The following is a 20,176-nucleotide window of genomic DNA, read 5'->3' on the forward strand; positions in this document are numbered from 1 at the left end:
TTTGACTTCACTACCAACAATAGCAAAAGACAGGCAAAAAAAAGCCGATCGCAGTCATAAATTTGATGTTTCCTGTCTGTCTTGGAGTTTAAAAGTATTATCGGGGTGCTTTGGGCCTCTCATTTTTAACACAGCATCACGGTGGCTGCTGGTTGACTCCGCAACGACGGTGACTGAGCATCGAATGAAATGAAAGCAAGGAACCGGATTCCTTTCGCTGCAAGAAATATGAAGCTTGAGTAAATATGAGCAAATGGATTAGTCCCCAGGAAAAAAAGGAGGATGTGCTCGTTCCATGAAAAATCACAGCAAACAGGAAATGGGAAGGGGGGCAACCGAGGGTGGCACAGGCAGCGTCACTCTGCTATTGCCCGGTTTCTGAGCGCTCAGCTTTGCAATCTCACCATTAATCTCACCCTTTTGGAGATGCCATTTCCCAGATTAAAACAAATAAATCTGCAGATTAAGGGTTTTCCTTTCGCTTGCTTTGTTTTGAACCACAACAAACATTCGCTGCAACACCACAGCTGGGGCTCTGATGCTTCAGACGTGGCAGCAGCCGATGGCAGGGGGCAGATCAGGCCCGGTGGGGCTGGGGGAGCCCCGGGAGCAGCAGCAGCACAGGTTTATGCTGTTGCATGTAGATGAAAGCTGGGTTTGGTTCCTGAGGCTGGAGGGCAGCAAGATGTGTCTGCTCACAGCCCCTGGCTCTCTGCTCCCGTCCACCAGCTGTGCCCAGCTCCTGGCAGCCTCTGCAGTTCTCCTCCCTTCGTGCTGCAGTAAGCCATGCTGCCAGACACTGGAGGTAAAACGTGCAATTGTTTTATCTGACCGGCCTCCTTCTGCACCCGAGGTGGAGGATGCTCACGCTGGCTCCTGGAAGGAGTCTCTGGAGTCACTGACAGCCACCCTTACAGCTCCCACTGGGTTATTGCTCTCCCTGCTGGGGCTACCAGTCCAAGTGCCAATTGCTGGTAACTACAAGTGATTTGGGGGTTAATTCTCTCGTACAGAACATTTCTTCTCCCTGTCCTGCTACCACAGTGCACCCAGAGGCAGCTCTGGGGCCTTCTCCAGATCCATTGAGCAGTTACATCCAACATCCTACTGCTGAAACACGGGCACTCCTTTTCTGAATTCTGTACACACACATACATACACTGATAAAAGAAAAACAGACGTTTTTTTTGATTGCAATACTATCCTGTTCACTGTATTGGCAATACCCTTTAGACTATCTGGCAATCTAAGGAATGCTTAATAGCATTATTAGCGTGCACATAATTTATTACACTAAAGTAGGCTTAATATAATTATCTAGGTAATTAAAAGCACAGGATGAAACCCTCCCGGATGCTCTTCCTCAGCCTTTTCCCTAGGACAGCCTTCACCGTGCGTGTCCTTTGCTGTGCAATGGATGCCCCCTGCCATAAACACGCACATAAAGGGAAATCTCTGTGCTGGGCACCAGACACACTTTTGTCTCTGCGATGTACAGGCAGCAAGAGATAAGAGAGCTGCCACAACACAAGAAGTAAAGGATCCAGGACAAAATTTCAGCATGCAACAATGGCAACATCCACCCAGAGAAAGCGGGACCCTCCACTCTGGCTTCTCATCCAGCAGCCCAAGGCTGAAAACACCCCGAGGTTACATTTGAAAGATTCCCTGGGATTTCTCCTTTTCTCCCAGTTTGTGTTGGCCAGCACTGTGCAAGACAGCGATGCGTGGGTGAGGCGCTGTAAGGAGCCAGCCAGCACAAACCAGGAGCGAAGAGGGACGGTCACCTTCCGTCACGTTACACCAGGACTGCAACGGGCCGCGTGGCGAGGAGGGGTTGGAAGCAGCAGCGACCACCTCTTAACAACCCTCTGACAGGCAGGCCCGTGGCTTTGTTTGCTTCCTAACGCTGGCTCACACGAAGATGGCAGAGGACAGACAGACAGACGCCTTTCTACGTGAAAAGGCAAAGCCTTTTCTTGTGAGATCCTGATGCTTGGCTGTTTACTGGCAACCGAAGGCACGAGCCCAGCCCCAGCCAAAGACTGGCTTCAAATAAACAAAGGCTGAAATGTTGGAGCCGCCAGTGTCCATGGCGCTCGCCTGGAACAAAAGGAAGGAAGCTGAATATAAACGCTGAGAGGAACAGAGGTGCACGACAAGGCTAAGAGGTGGGAAACTGTGCTGCAAAAGTGATACCGAAACACCAGAGGCTGGTGTAAACACTCACCAAAAGGAGAGGAGACTCTGGTGGCTCTTGCTTCTCAACAGCAATGTGTTTATTTTACTGTTAGAGAGAGCCCTGCTGAAAAACAGCTCTCTCTGAAGGTCAGAGCCCTGTGCTCTCCTGGATTCACTTCTTTGTGGGACTGAGCAGCCCATGCTCCTTTGGGAGCTGCCTGGGCACACTGTAAAGGCCCTCTATTCGAGGGGGCTTTGCAGAAAACTACCTGTGTGTGTGTGTGTGTGTCTGCGTGTGTTGTTTTTTTCCCTCTCCCCTGCACCGAGCTGGAAAGGAGCTCGTGCAGGTGGCGGCTGGCTGGGTGCCTGCTGAAGCCTTCACCTCCGTGCTGCTCGCATCAACTGGATCCTCGGCAAAGCCCTGGCATAGCCCAAAGCCTCGGTAAGAACTTTTTTTTTTTTTTTAAAGCCTCAGTAAATAACTCTCTTAAAACAGACAGCGCAGCAGCAGTCCAACTAAAACATAGCTTCAGGTGCTCGCATTTCAGTTCGAGGTGGGGCTGGCAAGGGCTGCCCCTCCCCACCTGCTCCTTCAGTCAGCACCAAGCCAGACGCAAACCAAAGCAAATCCTTCACAAAAAGCCCTCCCCACAACAGCATCAAAGGAGGATGGGTCTTTAAATCACAATAAGCAAAGAGGAAAGAAAATCAACACCTCAGGGCACGGAGGTGGGAGAAAAGGCTTCAGAAGGGAGGGTGAAAGCAGAGCCAAGCCTGCCAAGAAGGACTTGGCCACGGAGCTCTCCTCGCTCCTCAGAGCAGCCCAGGACGGCGGGCAGACACCAGCGTGGAGTTTCAGCTAAGAAACCCACTCAGGTTGGGAAATACCTGTGCTTAAAGGCGGTAAGCAGAAGACCTGTGGTTTTCTAGGAGCATTAGCCTTTAGTTCTCAGCGGAGTAATGAGAGTGGGACCGGTTTTAGTCTCCTGGGTACGATTAGTCTCCTCTGGGGAGAAGCAGCAAGACTTTCAGTAGCTGGAAGCGCAGCCTGAGTAATAGTTATTGAAGCAGCATAAAGAACCTTTTAGCCATTTACATTGTAAGTTTGCTTTAGTGGAGCACAGACACGGCTCAAAGCTATTTAAAACACTTGCATTTAAACACCCCAGCACTCTTCAGCCCTCTGGAGATCAGCAGCAGTGACACAGCCACTTTGGTGTTTGGTATGAGCACAAACAGATTTATAACAAGCAAGTTGGTTGAAGCTCCTGTTTTAGGACTTACGACAGTGGCTGTCAGGCCAGGAAAGAAGAGGGTTTTTGTCAGGACATTACTTCTGCACACCTGAAGCTCCCTCCACCTTTTTCATGGACTGGCTGACCACAGCTGAGCACAAGCTACCAACCTGTATGTCCTACCCTCAGAAATAGCAGAGGTTTTTTTTTTCCTAGAACTGTGTCTTCCAAGCTGTGTCTGTATATTACTTCCGATAGTAGCATGCAGGATAAACAAGAGCAAGGAGCTATTGTACGAGCTGGAAGGTTGTTACACAATGGTTGGCATTTCTACCTCAGCTTTTTGGAAAGGAGAGAGGAGGGGAGAAAAAAAAAAAAAAAAAAAAAGAAAAAAAAAAAAAAGCCATTCATGCTTCAAGTTAGCTTTCTCTACTGCAGATAACAGACACTCAATCATGAGATGGAGCTGGCAGATGCCCCGTACTGCCAGGTCGCTTGCAGAGCCGGGTACTTGAGGAGTTTGAAAACTGTTGCTCCAGGTGCCTCCCTGCCACCTCTGTGCAGCTTGCCTCAGCACTACCCAGGAGCCAGGTTCAGGAAGTCTCTCCCTTAACCTCTTCAGGAATATCAAGCCCTACTGATGAGCAGTTGTAGGGCATTGTCAGCCCCTGCCTACCTCGGCAAGGTGGGAGTGAAATGAGCAGCTCTGACCACAAAGCACGCAAAGAAAGCCAGAAGTCTGGAACAACAGAGCAAGAAGGAAGAGGGTGCATGGAAAGAGGAAGGGTGGGGTGCCAGGATGTCAGATATGAATAAGATACTTGCACTTAAACAATGTTTGGTAGCTTCTGTAGTTAAATGATTCATCCCCCCAAACACTTCAGCATTTGCCTTGTGTCAGGTGCCAAGAAAGAGGCTGGAGCCCAGCTTCAAATTCACAGCAGCTGGCAACGCTTTTCTCTCAAGTCCTTCTCCTCCTGCAAACTTATTCCCTGGGTGCATGTGGAGCTGCATGCTGGTACCTGGTAGCAGCTTTCAGAAAGAAATTCACACACTTTCCCCGGCTACTTTTCGTGATAAAATACAGCATGCAGAGGTACAAGTGCTGACATGTTTAACTAGGTGAATAATATTTCCCTGTAATCAAGCTAAGTCATCTAGCACAGTTACTTCAGGTTAGGATCAAGAATGACTTTTACTGCATTATCAGTCACATTCCATTGTTTACTTGCAAGGAATACAGTTTTTCCAAGTTACTAATGAAATTGAGAAAGCAAGCAAGGAAAAAAATCAGGAACAAGTTTCACATCACAGCAGTGTAAGCAGTCTAAAAAAGATTGCATCTGCAGGGTTTTTTGCTTTTTTTTTTTTTTTTTTTTTTTGTCTGTCAGGAAACAGCAACCACTTCTGATCCAACATTACAAGGACCTGTAAGGCATTAGGCAAAGGATAACCAGTTGTTATAGAAAAAGTCTTTTCCATTAAAGCTTACATTCATGTTTGGGCTTAATCTGCAAGGTCAGGTACCTCAATGTAGTCTGACTCTCCAACTTTGTGTTTACCACCAGATAGTTATTAAACAGAGAATGGATGCACAAGAGTGGCCGGTACCTCTGGTACTAGGCTGCACTTCGAGTATGGGAACATGGGAACACACCCCAGCAAGGTATTTAATCTCACCCAGCTTCAGACAGACTTGCTCATGGTATACAAGGACATTCATTAGAGGAGTGTTTGTTGTTGTAGAAGCCCAGACACACCTCCCACTCCTATTCATAGGATTAAACTAATTGCAGTGATCATTCTGCTGCCCAGTTTGCCATTAATCTATAGGCTAAAAAAACTGCAGCAGCTGGGGCCCTTTTTTTTTTTTTTTTTTTACTGCTGTATCTTCATCCACATACCGATCAGCAGAACTTTAAAATGTTTAAACCATACAGGCTTTAAATAGGCTGGAATTGTACAAGACATTCTAGACAGAAGACTTTACAGGGCTGCAAAGCTATCTAACAGCTTGGATTTCCCACCAAAAATAAATCCTTGGCCTTTAAAAGAAACACCCCAAAACTGTGAACTCTCCTCAAGACAAAGGAAGAAACACCTTCAACACTTGAGGTGGAAATTGCCAGCTTCTGTAGAGTACTCTAAGTCCCAAAAGAGAAGACTCTTATTTATCTTCCTGAAGTCTCCGTAGATGCAAGATTTAAATCAGAAGTGACATAAGGTATATAAAAACCTGAAAAAGCAACATCAAATTCTAAGAACCTCACACTTTTACTGATCTAGCAATCGTATCTTCTATCACTGCTTATGCATTAGGAAAAACAAAAACAAAACAACTAGGCTTTAAGTAGGAGTTTTACTTAAAAAAAAAAAAAACAACAACAACAACAAAAAAACAGTAAAACTATCAAATCTGAAAAATCACAGTGTAAGAGTTAAAGACTATTTAAATAACATGGAGAGACCACTGCAAAGGAAAGAAATCTGCAGCAGCAGCTTTTTCTCTGAAGAAGCAGAACCATTCAAATTATCTATCCCACTTACCTCAGAACAGCAAGCAAAATGCTTCATTTGCTGCTGAGCTCCTCTTTAGGAGGCTGGCCTCTGTAGATGGAAGTTTTACAGAAAAGCACAGCTGCTAGTACTTGAAGGTAAGTTCAACTTTAAGGTACTGGAGCAGATGTGAAAAAATACCATTAAGAACAGCTGAGTTACCAGCTATTTCAGGACATCCTCTATAACAAAAGTATCTCCAATCAAAATAATTTTAATGCCCCATTTTTTTCCTTCAGTGTTTGATATTTCAAAAACAAATGAACAGTAATGTGACTCTACTCCATCTCTCATGGAACCATGACATACTTGCCTAATGCTATCTGTAACCTAAGGTGTAACAAATGGATAATTTATTCTCCATCACCGAGATGAGAAATGCAGACACACGTATGACACCAGTTTTTAAAGACTTTCCATTTTTATAATAACTTTTTTGCAACACAAGTAAGAAGATTTATACAATAAAAATTTCAACTGAAAAATACTTTTTCACAACAGTGGAGCAAGCAGTGCCATGTGTGCACTTCAGGGTACAACACTACTACAAAGACAAGATCACAGTCAAGTTCAAGTTCAGATACTCTCTGATTATCTGCTGTCCAATCTCACTCCATGGCAATGGAACGGTTTTCTGCACAGGTCTTTACAAATGAGTTCACAAATCAAACCTCTACAGCTTACGGCTTCTGCATAGAAATCTCCATCCTGGATGGATGGTATCATGACAATTTCAGTAGTTACCTCAATATTTCAGCTAGTTAACACATGATCACTAAGATCTACACAGATATGCACATAGGTACAGATAGATGTCAGTACTATAACAAGGAGTGAGCCTACATTCATAGATGTAGACTGATCCTTAAGTCTCTGCTACACATTTGAAGATGGACACTGACCAATTGTCTCTGCTCTACTTCCCTTGAAGCTGAATTAGTGCACATGAGGGAGGTACGTTTTACAAGCAGCAGCCTTTGAGGATGACCTGGAATACACAAGGGTAATCTGATATTCCATCACCACTTTTTTTTTTTTTTTTTTTTTACACCAGACTCTCAAGTAGGGTAAGAACCTAATGCAGTAATTTAATAAGCTAACTTTTACAAGCTGACTTTACATACAACCTTCCTCCAAGCACAACACACAGACTGGTTCTTCCCGCAGCAAGAAAAGACAGAGGCATTTTCGGCAGAGGTCCATTCCTGTGGGCACACAGCTGGCATGCCTGCTCCTGCCCCCATTCTTTCAAATGGGAACTGTGGTCTGTTTCAAAGAATCTTGTCATCTTTTACCAAAGGCGAAAGCTACCCCTCCCTTTCGAGAACAATAGCTTCAATGACAATCAGTCCAAAAATCCAGGCCCGGCATGCTAGTCACTGCTTTGCCTTTTTCACAATGGTGCCAACAGCTGATATGACCGTAGTTTTGGATCCACTCGCACTGGTTGTAACTGTGACAACGCCTGGCAGTGTTGCAGTAGTGGTGAGGATGGTGGGCTGAGCTATCGTTGTTACAGGGATGGCTGAGTCCCACTTGCTCTTCCTCTTCTGTGCATCTGTGAGTTGGATCAAGCAAACAAGGATTACCATTGTGTTAAAGGTCACACCAATCCTGTTGTAACAGCCTGTCTTGTCAACTCTTAAAGCAGCACTGCTTCACTCAACAGCTTTCCCTCACATTAATGTCAGCATACACTGCCAGTAAGTGTTGTGGAGGAAAGGTGACTTTATGCCTCAAGGGTCAAAGTAAAACTGTACACATGAACTCCAGCAAAATGGGAGACAGTTGACTCTGACAGTAAAGACATCAGCAGATTTCTTGACCCACTAATAAACCTCTTCACCATCTAACCCATCCCCAGGCTTTCACTGCAGAAGGACAGTCATGATATAGGGGCTAGAGGAAAGCTAGTCCGTTAATCCCTGGAAGAAATACTGTCTTGTATTATATACGCAGTCAACAAGTAAGTTTCAGGGTTCCCAGGAAGCATTAACCCCAGCCCTACTACAGCTTAATAGGTACAGTTACAACTTGTCTTTACCTCCCACCGTGGTACTGGCTGTTGTAGTTGTTGTAGAGGCAGCACTTGTTGTTGTGCCCTTCTTAGTGCCAGTCACAAACTCAATCTGGGAAGGGAGACAAAAAAATAAGAGAAATTGGAAAAGATAAAAGTGAAATGTTAATATATTATAGTTTTTGTTTGTTTAAAAACAAAACAAAAACAAAAAACACCTCTCTGTTTTTAAAGATCAGCTTTAGTGCCACATGAAACACTGGTCTCAGAGCTGACTGCCATGCAGGAAGTAAGACGCAGTCCTGAGGTCAAAGCGTGAAGTCATGATGGTTGAGGATCCCTGTGTCCCAGATCTTAAGTCAGGTATGACAACATTTGTTAACTGGCATAAGCAGAGAAATCTGCCAACTCAGAAAGGAGAGGTCCAGGTATTACAGTATGTATATTTATAGGCAGAAATCCCTGTGCTTTTTTCTTTAAGAAACGTGCAGAACAAGCCCCTACCTGCATGATTTACTGTAACTGCATCATAGCAGGAAACCTAGCAACAAGACCTACAACAGCATGCAATCTCATATTTTCAAAACTGCAGATATGGGCAAGGAAAGAATCAGATACCTGGGTTGCTGTGCAAAAAAACAAAACAAGTAGCAAGATACAGCACGCACTGCAAGAAAAAAATACCTTCACATACTGAATATTGGAGGAGTGTTCTGCAAGGTTAGAAGGCAGTCTCTGACTTTAGACAGTTCTCAACTGCCAGCCACTAGCTAAAAAGGCAACACCACTCTGGGACAGGAATAAAAAGCTCCTCTGTGTTCTTTTTTGGGGGAGATACAGAGCAACGTACATTTTGTGACAAGCCCAGACGCTCCCAGTTAAAGTTAAAATATGCTCAACGTTTCTGGAAATTAGAAGCAAGAAGGCAATATCAAAGAGAAAAGAAAGTAAATATTGTCTCACAATGAGATATGGCGAAGAAATCAAGCTATGCTAGGCAAAATGTCATAGATTAAGACAAAAAAGCTGTACTTGAAGCAGTATCTTGCCTGTATCTGGCTTACTGCATACCATTTTATGAGCTCTGGCTTAAAAATACTGACAAAACAGCAGCAAAAACAGGGGGATAAACAGCCTAGATAAATGGACCTATAAGGAAGAGCAAACAACTTTATTTGTTCAGTCAAGGAAAAAAAAGACGTGAGAAGAACAAACTAGGGAAAATGGGAATTATTAGTACAGAATGTAGTTCACAAAAATAACAGCAAAGGAACAAAATGAAATTTAGCAGGGAAACAAAAAAACAATCCCCGCATCTCAGTCCTCTTTTGATTTTGAATAGCTACCTTTGTGCGCTCCTTCTTGGCCTTCTCCAATTTGTCCATCTCAATCTTCTGGGCTTTTGCTGAGAAAGAACAGAAGTTACAAGAAGCACTGGAAACAGTAAAAAGCCATAACTATCTTGCTCACACACTTCCCATCACAAGCAATCAAAAACTTCAAACTGTGTACAAAAAAAGCATTATTGCACTAAATTAATGATTTAAGATGAAAACATTGAAGAAGAACCAATTTCAATGAAAGGGCTTTCCAGACTGATGAAGCATCAATAACATTGAGGCACATCCAACCGGAATGATGTAGTTAAAAAGCAGCATGTGATACTTCTCATTTATAAAGAAGGTAAAGACTCCAGTGCAGTTAATTAACTACAAAACACAAAGAACTAAGTTAGGACAGGAGAAAAAAAATGGAATTACCTAGTGCCTCATAATACGAATCCTCTGACCAGCCATGAGGATCAAACATATCCTAAAGATGAAAAAAACCATATTAGGTCTATTTCCACATATGTGCAAGCTCCAGCTCAAAATATTATATATGTTGCTATTCACTGATGATGTTCATTACTGATTATTTCTTGTATGCCAGTGACACAAAGATTACATCAGATTTTCTTTTATGGGTGAATGTACTGTTGTAAAAGAATAAACAGCCTTGAAACTAAAAGGATGCTGGGATAAGATACACATTCTTCTGCTGTTCAGTTTCTATTCCCCCCAGGAGTACACACTTCAGCAATTTTCATTCACTAAAATGAAGTTGGAGACACTGAGGCTCAATACCACGTGAAAATGTTCATTTCAATGTAGAGAATCAGACAAAAGTTCCTTACAGGGCCACTAAACAAGGGTAAAGAAAGCCAGATATAAGAGCTCACAGCCCTGTATCATCTTTCACCTTGACAGACAAAATTACTGCACCTCACCTTTGGATAATTTGTACCAAGTTCATCAATAGAACAGAACTGGATCAGCTTTTCATAGATGCTGCAAAGGAAAGACCAGAAGTTACTTAAAAGCTCGCTCATTCTTCTAAACTGAAGTGCTTCAGATTTGTTAGTAAAAAGAAATTGTCACCTCTTCACACTAAGAGTAAAATCAGCACCTGTGCTGCTGTGCTTGCTGTGATGGATGTGGCATGCCATTAACCACATTATTTCCCACTTCTTTCCAGTCCATCTCCCAGCTCCCACAGCAGACACATTTTCTAAAATATTTAGTCCAAAGCCTGTACATTTACATACCTAACTGCTATGCTAACCTAGTTGCTACTTCATAAAGCACCAAAGAAGAGTTTTAAGAGTTTTACCATTCCAGTTACTGTCAAATTATACCTTTCTCAATTTTGTAAGCAAAAGCAACTTACAAAAGTCCTGCAACTGCTCCAAGCAAGAGGAAAATTCTTGAATTTTGCTGTGTGGTGCTTTGGCCTCACAGGAAAAGATGGTAGCTCACCTGGGGTTGCGGAATTCCTTCTTCCTTTGGATGATGTAGTTCATATCCATGCCCTCTTTTATTTTCCTCTCATACAGCTTTTGAATTTTATCCTAAGGGAGCAAGATTACAGGGTGAGACAATACAAAAAGGATGAGTGTTCCAGCTGACTATCAAAGCATACATGTGGAAACAAGACAACTGAACCAGTGACCTCGCACTGAGCAAGGATTCCACCTCTACCCTAAGGCCAGGCAGATCGGTTAGTACAGACACTTCCTGCTTTAAGGTCTGACAGCATCTTCTCCATGAACCACCCGCGTGGGTACAGCAATTGATCTTTGCACTTTCTGAAGGCTCCAGTGATTACAGATTTGCATTTGAGACAGAAGATTTGCATTTGAGGCAGCAGTATACGCTCCTTGCCCTCAGAAGGGGAGCAGAAGGCAGCTCCAGCATGGACACGTGAATTCCAGGAGGGTTCTCCCTCAACATACAGTGACCTCCCTCCAGTCTGCCACGCACCTGAAGACAAGCTGCTGGGCTGCACTGGGCAGAAGTCAAGGCTCACGGCTATGCCTGGGAGACAGATGGGCCACATTCTGCTGGAGAACTAAAACTAAGCCAGCCCACTGGACAACAAGATCAGCAGGTACTGCTGGTGGTGAATGCCAGCAGCCAAACACTCTTAGGAACGATCCACTTTAAATTTCTCCTGAGAACATTTTTGTGAAGCGACAAGCCCCTAAGATATGAAAGATATCTCAGCTGACTCAGGTGGGAACAAGCAGTCTACCTACTGAGAAGGCTGAACAATTTAAAGGTAACCATGATTATTTTTTCCTCCTCCTTCAGCAAGGTAGAAGGCCTTAGGCGTATTTTTTACTCTGGTGATGCCGAAGTGGAAACTTTTGGATGGAACACATACTTTAGCAGGATTCACAGAAGACCAAAGGCTAGGACTTCAATCTTTCAAGATGCCAGAGGTGATTCAGTTTTCCTGTGTTGCTTCCACATAAGTCACTTATTGTCTCCCTCTGTATGGGTAGTCAACTCAAATACAAAACTATTTTCCAAGGGTTCACTGACATCTGAATAAAAAGTACTTACCTAATATTTCATCATTTTTTTTTAAAAAAAAAAAAAAAAAAAAAAAAAAGCTTTGCAAGATAGTTTTCATGAGGTCCTCACAAAATTACCAACAGTCTTCACATGCAACATAAACACCATTAAGTTTGAAGGAACAACTACAGAAGGGAGGTTAATTTGGGGAGTTGAAGTGATTGAATAAACGTCCCCTTTTGGGACCTGTTCACATTCATAATGTCCATAGATGGGGAACTACTGGGTCACCTTATAACAAGGAATATTCCTCTTGGCCAAGATACAGTTTATTAGACAAATAGCTAACAGAATAAAACAGTGTATCAACAGTAAAAGCCTAGAATGTTTTGAATCTGAAGAACAATCCCATCTCCTTGCTCAAAGTGCTCTAAGATGTGGTTTGACCCGCTAACAGAGGACAACTTCTCTCCTTTGATTTAACACAGTGAACTGCTGTCAAAGGGGAATAGAATCTGCTTTATGCTGCCTATTCTCTCAAGCTCTGTGCATTCCTCAGATCTAACACACTAATTCTCTGATGTCAGAACAACAGAACCCTCCTACAGCATAAAAGGGCGAATGGGTGTGCCCAGGTACAATAAGCGGAGGAGAAGAAAGTGTGGCATGGTGATTCAGAATGACTCACCATCCAGATCACATTAGTACCTTACTTTATAGAGCACTCCAGAAGTGATTCTTTACTTGTACTTTTACTAGGCAGATAACTGCAGTTACTGCAGTAATAACTACTCAAGCGAATGGTAGAAAACAGCAGCCACTGCTCTTTCATTTGTCCTCCAGCAGGGATGGGAAATCAGAGCAGAAGGTGTTCCTCCACTTCCCCTGGGAATAAATTTTGTTATACATAGAAGCCTACAGAATTCCTCTCAGACCAGAAGTCGAGGTCTGCCAATGGAAGGTAGCTTCAGCTCTTTTCTTCTGCTCTACAGCAGATGAGATTCTCCAATATTCAGTTAAGAGGCAGCGTTGGCAAACAGCCCCATAGCAGCTCACAGTTTGGCCAGGTGTTAAATAGCATGCCATCAACAAATGCTCACACCAACTCTGTGCACACCGCAAGCTGGGTACATGAAATATTCCAAATGGACACGATATCATTCCTGTTCCAACTCAGAGCCAGAGCCTCAGTTAGTAATGTTGCAAGTCACAGATTTGTATGAATCAAGTCCTTAACACCATTTATTTTTTGTAAATTAACATCCAATTGATGAAAAATAGTCTTACATCACAAGGCAGAGCAGAGACGGTCATGGAAGCAGACTGTGACAAAGTTCTAGACTGATTAAAAGTTGGTTATTGCAATTATTTGGGCGTGTACCAGTGAAAACATGCATTTGTTTTTTTTTGCTGCCTCTAGGTTACTAGCATTCCCTCTAAATGTTTATCATCTAGTGAGATGTAGGTGGAGAAGGAATCTTATCAATGCTGCCTCAACTATTCCAGCTGGGGATTCTCAGACCCATGCAGAAAAACAATCATTTGTTCTCTCCTACAGAGCTGAATTTGCTGAGGTAAGAGGATAGCAGCCTTCACAGTAAACATTGCTTCTGTATCACTGGTGGGGCTGAGAGCCATTTTAAAGTATAACAGGCGCACACAGACTGTGGAAAACAGTTTTAAGTTAATTTGGGATTCCTAAACTAGAATTCCTGTAAAATTTAAAGCATAAATAGTGTACACAAACTCAGTGTTTTAGAAATTCAGCTTTAATGCTGGGTTTTTGACTTGTGGAAGGACACTAGGAGTTCCCAAATATGCCCCTCGCTCCTGAAATAGAAGCCTTTTAAGAAAATAATGGAAGAGAGGCCTTATACCAACCTGCAAGTGGTTAGAACATCTGCCAGGAGGCTCGGGAGGGATTTTGATTTCATCTGGAGACATGTTCCGCACTCTCTCTGAAAAAGAAGCTGTGGAGAGCAAACCAGGAATGAGTTCTGGCAACAGCGAAGGGTATTTAAGCAATGTAATCGTTTTATGCCCTTGCTGGTATGACTCTATCAGTTAGATACAGTGTGTAAAGGCAACAGGAATGATGTTAACTGGTACTCGTGTCATTTTCAAGGTGCTGAGCAGCAACCAACTAACCTAAAGGTTAGGTCATTGGCAAAATGATGGGATGCTTGCTTTATTACTGTTTACCTTCTACTGTGGCTGTGTCTCAACCAGGCTTAGTTCTATTTTAAGGTGTCTCTTTACTCCAGAGGGGAGCTGGGATATACAAAAACAGCCCCTACTCTAGCTACAATTGTTGGGATCCTCAAAGGCAAAGGATCTGCAGAGAAAAGTATGCTTGTGGAATTTTCCTCTATCACCCTGCATTGTGCACAACATAACAAGCTCTTCACTACACTCCAGGTCTTCCATATACAATTTAAAGTCTTGTTCTGAGCACCTCAGATAACCTGGAGCATGATGAAACTGGTGAAAGGACACTTGGAGAGAAACAGACTGTGCCTGTGGAGGATCACGGGGTCGATCTAGAGCAACCCAGCTCATGGCCATTTTCTGGGAGGCAATCAATCAGTTTGGACCTCATTTCTTTCTCATTTGGGTCTCATTTCTAAGACATACCTACATGAACCAAAATGGTTCGAAGTGAACAACCCTCTCCAAAACCGCCAGCAGTTAACCACAAGAAACTAAATGACATCCTTAAGTTAATATTTCCTTAACAGGCACTTTGATCTTTGCTTACAGTCAGACTGTTACTAGAAAGAACAACTAGTTCTGCAGCACTGAGGACAGACCAGTACAGACTGCCAGCTTGCTACAGCTGTTTGTGTTGGGATATACCATTACAGTACCTGATTGCTCTGTGAAGATGAGTTCACAAAAATATCAGCAAGAGAAACAGCCACATGTCCCCCTAATTTCCCTGGAGGTCTTTAAAGACACTTAGATGTAGAGCTTAGTGATATGGTTTCGTGGAGGACTTGTTAGTGTTAGGTCAGGACGTTGGACTAGGTGATCTTGGAGGTCTCTTCCAATCTGAATGAACCCGTGATTCTATTGCTTTCTTTGCCACTCAGTTATGAGAAACCCAGGCAGTTTTGTAGCTAACTCTTGGAGCAGAGCTCTGTGTCACATTTAAGCAGCTGGGCTTGTTTTCAATCGTAATTTGTACAGAGAACACATTCCAGAGTCGCAGTCTGTATTGGAAAAAAAAGACCTGACACCAGCACAAAAGTTGTATCGAGCAAGCCACTCACATTTGCGGCTCTCCAATTATACATCTGGGAACAAAAGCTGCTTGAACTGCAGTTCCAGCACACTTGAGTCTGGCTCCTTTGACTAAAGCCCAGAAGTACCCAAAGGGCAGACACTGGCATTTGAACACAGCAGCTCTTCTGCCTTCCAGCACAGCCCATCAGATAGCTGAGGTTACAGATAACCAACACTACACATGTTCAGTGCTACTAGGGTTTCGAGTTCTTCTGCAAAAATGCAAAGCTCTAAGGACAACATCCTTTGGAGATGCAAAGCTGGCAGGCGACCGCTCATTCTGCTTGATCAAGATGTTGCTGAGGGTTAAAGTCTTCAGCAGTTGCTAGCAATAAACAAGAAGTGTCCTTTAGCGTTTACTAAGAGTGCCTTTATGGAAGAAGGAAAGCTTGCCAGAGCCCCTACAAAAAGGCAAGGAAACTAGAGCTCCGTGACAAGGCAGACATTTGTTGTAGGTTACAGCTGCTGGTTGGACAGCACAGCCTCTGATTTAATTAGAGTTTCAGGAACCCAGAGAGACAGCAGAAAATAGACAGAGGTGGTCATAATAGACAGCACACGAGGCTTTCCAGAAAAGGTGAAAGCTGATTAATGGCTTAAGAGATTCACAACACCAGTAGGAACATTAACAAAAAAAAAGAAACCAGACTTTGTAAGGCAAAGAAAGGACTCAAAAATTCAGCCTAACTCCAGGCTAGACACCCCACAGGCTTCTCAGCTTTGCAGATGACCAGAACAAAGAGAAACAACATATTCATGGGAAGGGGAACTATAGACTCTTATAAACTCAGGAACCATGGGCTAGAACTCTGCAAAGGAGTCACAAAGTCTTAAAGAGTATGTTCAGCAGCCCATTCAAAGCTCCCTTGAAACAGAACTAACTCCCACTGAGACAACATTTTGACCCGTATCTTTCCAGGTTTTGGTGTTCATTTGCTCTTTTGTTTGAGACGTGTGAAAACAGCCATTTGTCAATGCTATACTGAAGGGGGAAAGCATCTCGTAGCTTGTAAGGAACTGGAATTAAGACATTTCTGTCTATGGCTAACCCACCGTAGCCGTATGTGGCTGAAGACTGAGTCAGCAGCGAGGCTACGTGCACCCTGTTCAGCTTCACAAACCCAGCGCAGGCAAACATGAGCAGAGAAACATTCATCATTAGTCAGTTATTTCATCACAGCCCATTTGAGAATCTACATCATTACAAAGCAAAAGATGATTTAACCCCCTTCAGGCATATATACAGTAAGGAAGTGCAAAAAAACCCATGCCTTTGAGCAGTCCTCAAACTTCCTCTCCAAACAGATACCAGAAAGGCTGATTCCACAGCTTCTTCCCACCAAATAATTTTCATAGAGAAAGGGGCAGCGTGGATCATTATTCAAGGGAATCCTGGGACTTGTACATACATCCCCAGGCTCCTGTGTAGAAGATCTTGTGTTTCCCAAGTCCCTAGCACAGCTTTCCACTGGTAAGCGTGGATAGACAACTAATGCCAAGGTGTGTCCTCACAGGATACATCCAGCTGCTCTGTGCATCCTGTTATTTCTGCCAGGCTCTAAGCTTTACTTTCACATGAGTCAGTGCAGTGACACTGGCTGCAGTTTCTAATTGGACCTGTGATTTGCTGGCTCATTACCTAGAGGATCTCCCCGTGTGGACCTCAGGAAGCTGGCCGTTAGCATGATTAATCTCCATGGGCACACCCAAGTTCTGGTTCACAGTAAGTAAATATCTTCCCCTAATCAGATCCACAGTGCAGATAAAGAACATTTGAAAGAACTAAGGTCGTAAAACACAAATGCCTTGACTCAGAAAGTAGGAGCCAAGGCACTGCCAAGGCCAGCAGCTCAAAGCATCCTGCTGCTGAAGAGGGACAGGGACACTCTTAGTCCCTGCATCCTTCCACAAGCTGACCTAAATGTTAAGAATTTCATCAGCAGAAGCAATGGGTGCTTGTGGCTTTGTATGTAGCCAGTGTGTGCAGCGTTGCAAGGCAGGAATAGTTCAGCTGTCCTTTGGCCAGAGCCAAAGGAGCAACCAACTATCAGGTTGTATTCGGCAAAGATTCAGCATCTCAGTAGTCAATGGAGAATATTTGCTTTCCAGATCTTGATGAGACAGGTAAATATGGCACTTTCATCTGATTATCTGCTTCGATTTCAGATAGGTGGGTTATTTGGCCAGTATATACACAATGGTACAGACATATTGCACAGGAGGACAGAAAGCACCACAGGGCCACACTATGTGCCCAGCTCATTCCAGAAGAAAATGACTGCTTGCAGTGCAAAGGCTATGCTGGAGACATGGATGGGAGAGTACACTAGAACTTTGATTCCTACAAATGGGTAGAAAGTTATCCCAAGTGTAGAGAAAACCAAATGAATAGGGAGTGTAGGAACAGCTGGCTGGACCTGGGCACAGGGGGGTGTCAATCTCCTGAGGTCTACTAAAGCACCTGCTCCCCAGGTGGGATTAAAAACTCTTGTCCCCTTCAAGGTTCACTTATATGCTTCTTCTTAGGCAACCACAAGGGATTCCAGGCAGTATCAGGTGTCAGTTTGTTACAAAGGCTGCACTCCCCCCAAAAAAAACACAACAACAAAATGTCAAGCAAAGACCTGGAAAGGGTATTCAGAGGGACATGGTTTTCCCCTGGAGAAATGCAAACCACTGGTGCCTGGTCTCTAAAACTGTGTTCTCTGGCACTAATCAAATCTGCTTGGCATAAACCAGGGTGTGTGTGGGTTTCTAATTTCCTGGCACCAGAACAGCCAAATCACAGGGAAGAACTGGAGGCAACAACATGCCAGTGAGTCACCCATCCATGGAAGGACACTAGGTCCCTTTCTGCTCTGTGGGCTGAGAAATGCAGAAAGAGACCTGCAACTCAGCCATATTTTCTGCTGCTATGAACACTGACTTTGTGCTCTGATATCTTAAGAGTTGAAAGAACATTCCTTATAGCCCAAAAGGTAAACAACTATGCTGCAAAGAACTTCAGGAAGAAAAAAACAAGCATCCTAGAAGTATTATGTTGCAGAGCTGCAGAAAACAGCAAATGCAGATGCGCTGTGAGCACTAGAGTGCTACAAAATAAAGAGGGGGAAACTGGTGCAGAAATTTATCAAAAGACATTTCAAACACACCCCCTTTTCAACTATAGCGCAGTTGCTGCTCTAAACCTCCCCTCCCACTCTTCCAGGCTTTGATTACACAAGCACTAACTCAACATAAGTCAAGATACCCATGCCCTTTCCCAAGTGCTCATCCTAGAAGTTTTTTTTGTGCCAACTCTAGTACTCACACAGCATGTATTAAAAATATGACTGAATAGATCCAGCCAGAAGCCTCACATTGGAAAAAAAAAGAACAAGGAAGGTGGATCTCAGTTGGCTCCATCTCCCAGACCAGCTCACAGCACACAATTTTAGCACGAGTCCACAGGAGGTAAAACAGAAACATTTTGGCAGGAGCCTACGTTTATGCTGTACCTAAGCAGCTGCGTAACCATAGACTTTAATGAAGGTGACGCTGGACAACATCAGGTTACCTGAGAAGGGCAAGCCACAAGCTTTTAATGGAAAAAGCCATTTTTGAAAACTGTTTAAGGAAGACTTAGACTTCCACAGCGTGATATTAAACAAAATTTTAGATCTCCAGTTACTCGCTTTCTGTCTGAAAATCCTGCAGGTTTTTCCATTCAAGAATCCTACCTCTGAAAGCTCAAATTTCCAGGAAGGGAGTGGTTCTTATATTACCAACCATAAGGCTCTTGCAACAGTTCCTTTTCAACTAGATAAGATATGGTCTAATGCAAGGGACCTACAGAATCCAGCACAGCAATTATGCTGACTTCTAGTAACTGTTTCTGCACAAAGCTAACCTTAAATGCTGCTCTGTGCACACCGCTGTTGGGAAAGGATAAAGACGTATTACAGCCTTCATCCACGTCTCTGACTCACCAATCTGTCCACCCATGAGTATGTGACACTAACGGATACCCTCTGTGCAGTTTCCAAACCTGCATGCAAGCCTGGGTTATCACAGGACATGAGATATTCAGTCTCAATCTCCCGTCAATGGGGCGGTCACTGGGAAAAAAGCAGACTGACAGAATTGTCACCCGAGCCTTACACCTTAGCTAAGAAAGGACTTACCACTACATGGCTTTATAAGTGCAGAGCTTCACTCACATGTAAATTAGAGGACAAAGGGCAGATGGTTTTCAGATATTCTTTACTTTTTACCCTACATGCTGTTGTCTCCTGTTTTTCTAATGTGCATTTTAGGGGCAGATCAGTATTCTGGAGAAAGATCTGTTGTAATCCATGATAACACTGGTTAAAGCAACTTTGTCCTCTAGAGTATGATAATTCAATTAAAGTGTTAGGTTGGTGCAAAGTCTGGGCAGGCCAATTGAAAAGGATTCAAGTGCAAACAATTCAGGGTCATGGCTTAACATCTTAGCATTTACTGTCCAATGTCTTATTTTACATTTACCACACTATGGCTGAAATATCACACCTGAGCTTGGACAAGCTGACTTGACAGATAATGAAGTACCAAATTCATGTGTTTTTTTTAATGGTACTATCATATGCTACCACACAACCCTACCAGTAACCTCAGGAACAAAGGGTTACTTCAAGACAGTAAGAGCTTCAACATAAAATACAACAGCACTTTCTCTATAACCCCTCAGAGAGCAAACAGAGAATACTACTTCAAGCTGACTATGCTATGTTTTCCAAGCATTTTTTCTAAATCTAATAATGGTACAACAAGTAAATGAAATGTCACCAAAAAAAATATCTAATCATTACAAAAGACAATATGCCACATCAACACATCAGCTATAAATTGCTAAATGGACCAAATTTGGGTTAAAAAAGTATTGAAATATCCTTAAGTCAGAACAAGTCACCTTTATCCTTTCTGGTTATACTGATGTTCACAGGGGCATCTGGACAAAGCTACAGCTTTATTGTTTTCAGGCTCATCTAGAAAAACATCCACGTTAACCTTTACGTACCTGTGTCTCAGCCATGTAATATATT

At 43.3% G+C, this 20,176-nt stretch overlaps 1 protein-coding gene across 2 annotated transcripts in view; it reads right to left on the reverse strand.

The window, feature by feature from the left end:
- Positions 1–6,356: 6,356 nt before the first annotated feature.
- SAP30BP (SAP30 binding protein) overlaps positions 6,357–20,176 on the reverse strand; it is a 31,880-nt gene continuing 18,060 nt past the window's right edge. For both annotated transcript variants that reach the window (XM_082774798.1, XM_082774797.1), the window contains 7 exons: positions 13,710–13,798; positions 10,788–10,879; positions 10,259–10,319; positions 9,750–9,801; positions 9,336–9,394; positions 8,017–8,101; positions 6,357–7,530 (listed from right to left, as the gene is read on the reverse strand). In XM_082774798.1, the coding sequence (XP_082630924.1) occupies positions 7,349–7,530; positions 8,017–8,101; positions 9,336–9,394; positions 9,750–9,801; positions 10,259–10,319; positions 10,788–10,879; positions 13,710–13,798 (620 nt within the window). In that variant the 3' untranslated portion in view covers positions 6,357–7,348. The remainder of the gene's footprint in view (positions 7,531–8,016; positions 8,102–9,335; positions 9,395–9,749; positions 9,802–10,258; positions 10,320–10,787; positions 10,880–13,709; positions 13,799–20,176) is intronic.

Source organism: Aythya marila, assembly GCF_965140915.1.
Source record: "Aythya marila genome assembly, chromosome: 18".
NCBI classification, from domain to species: Eukaryota; Metazoa; Chordata; class Aves; order Anseriformes; family Anatidae; genus Aythya; species Aythya marila.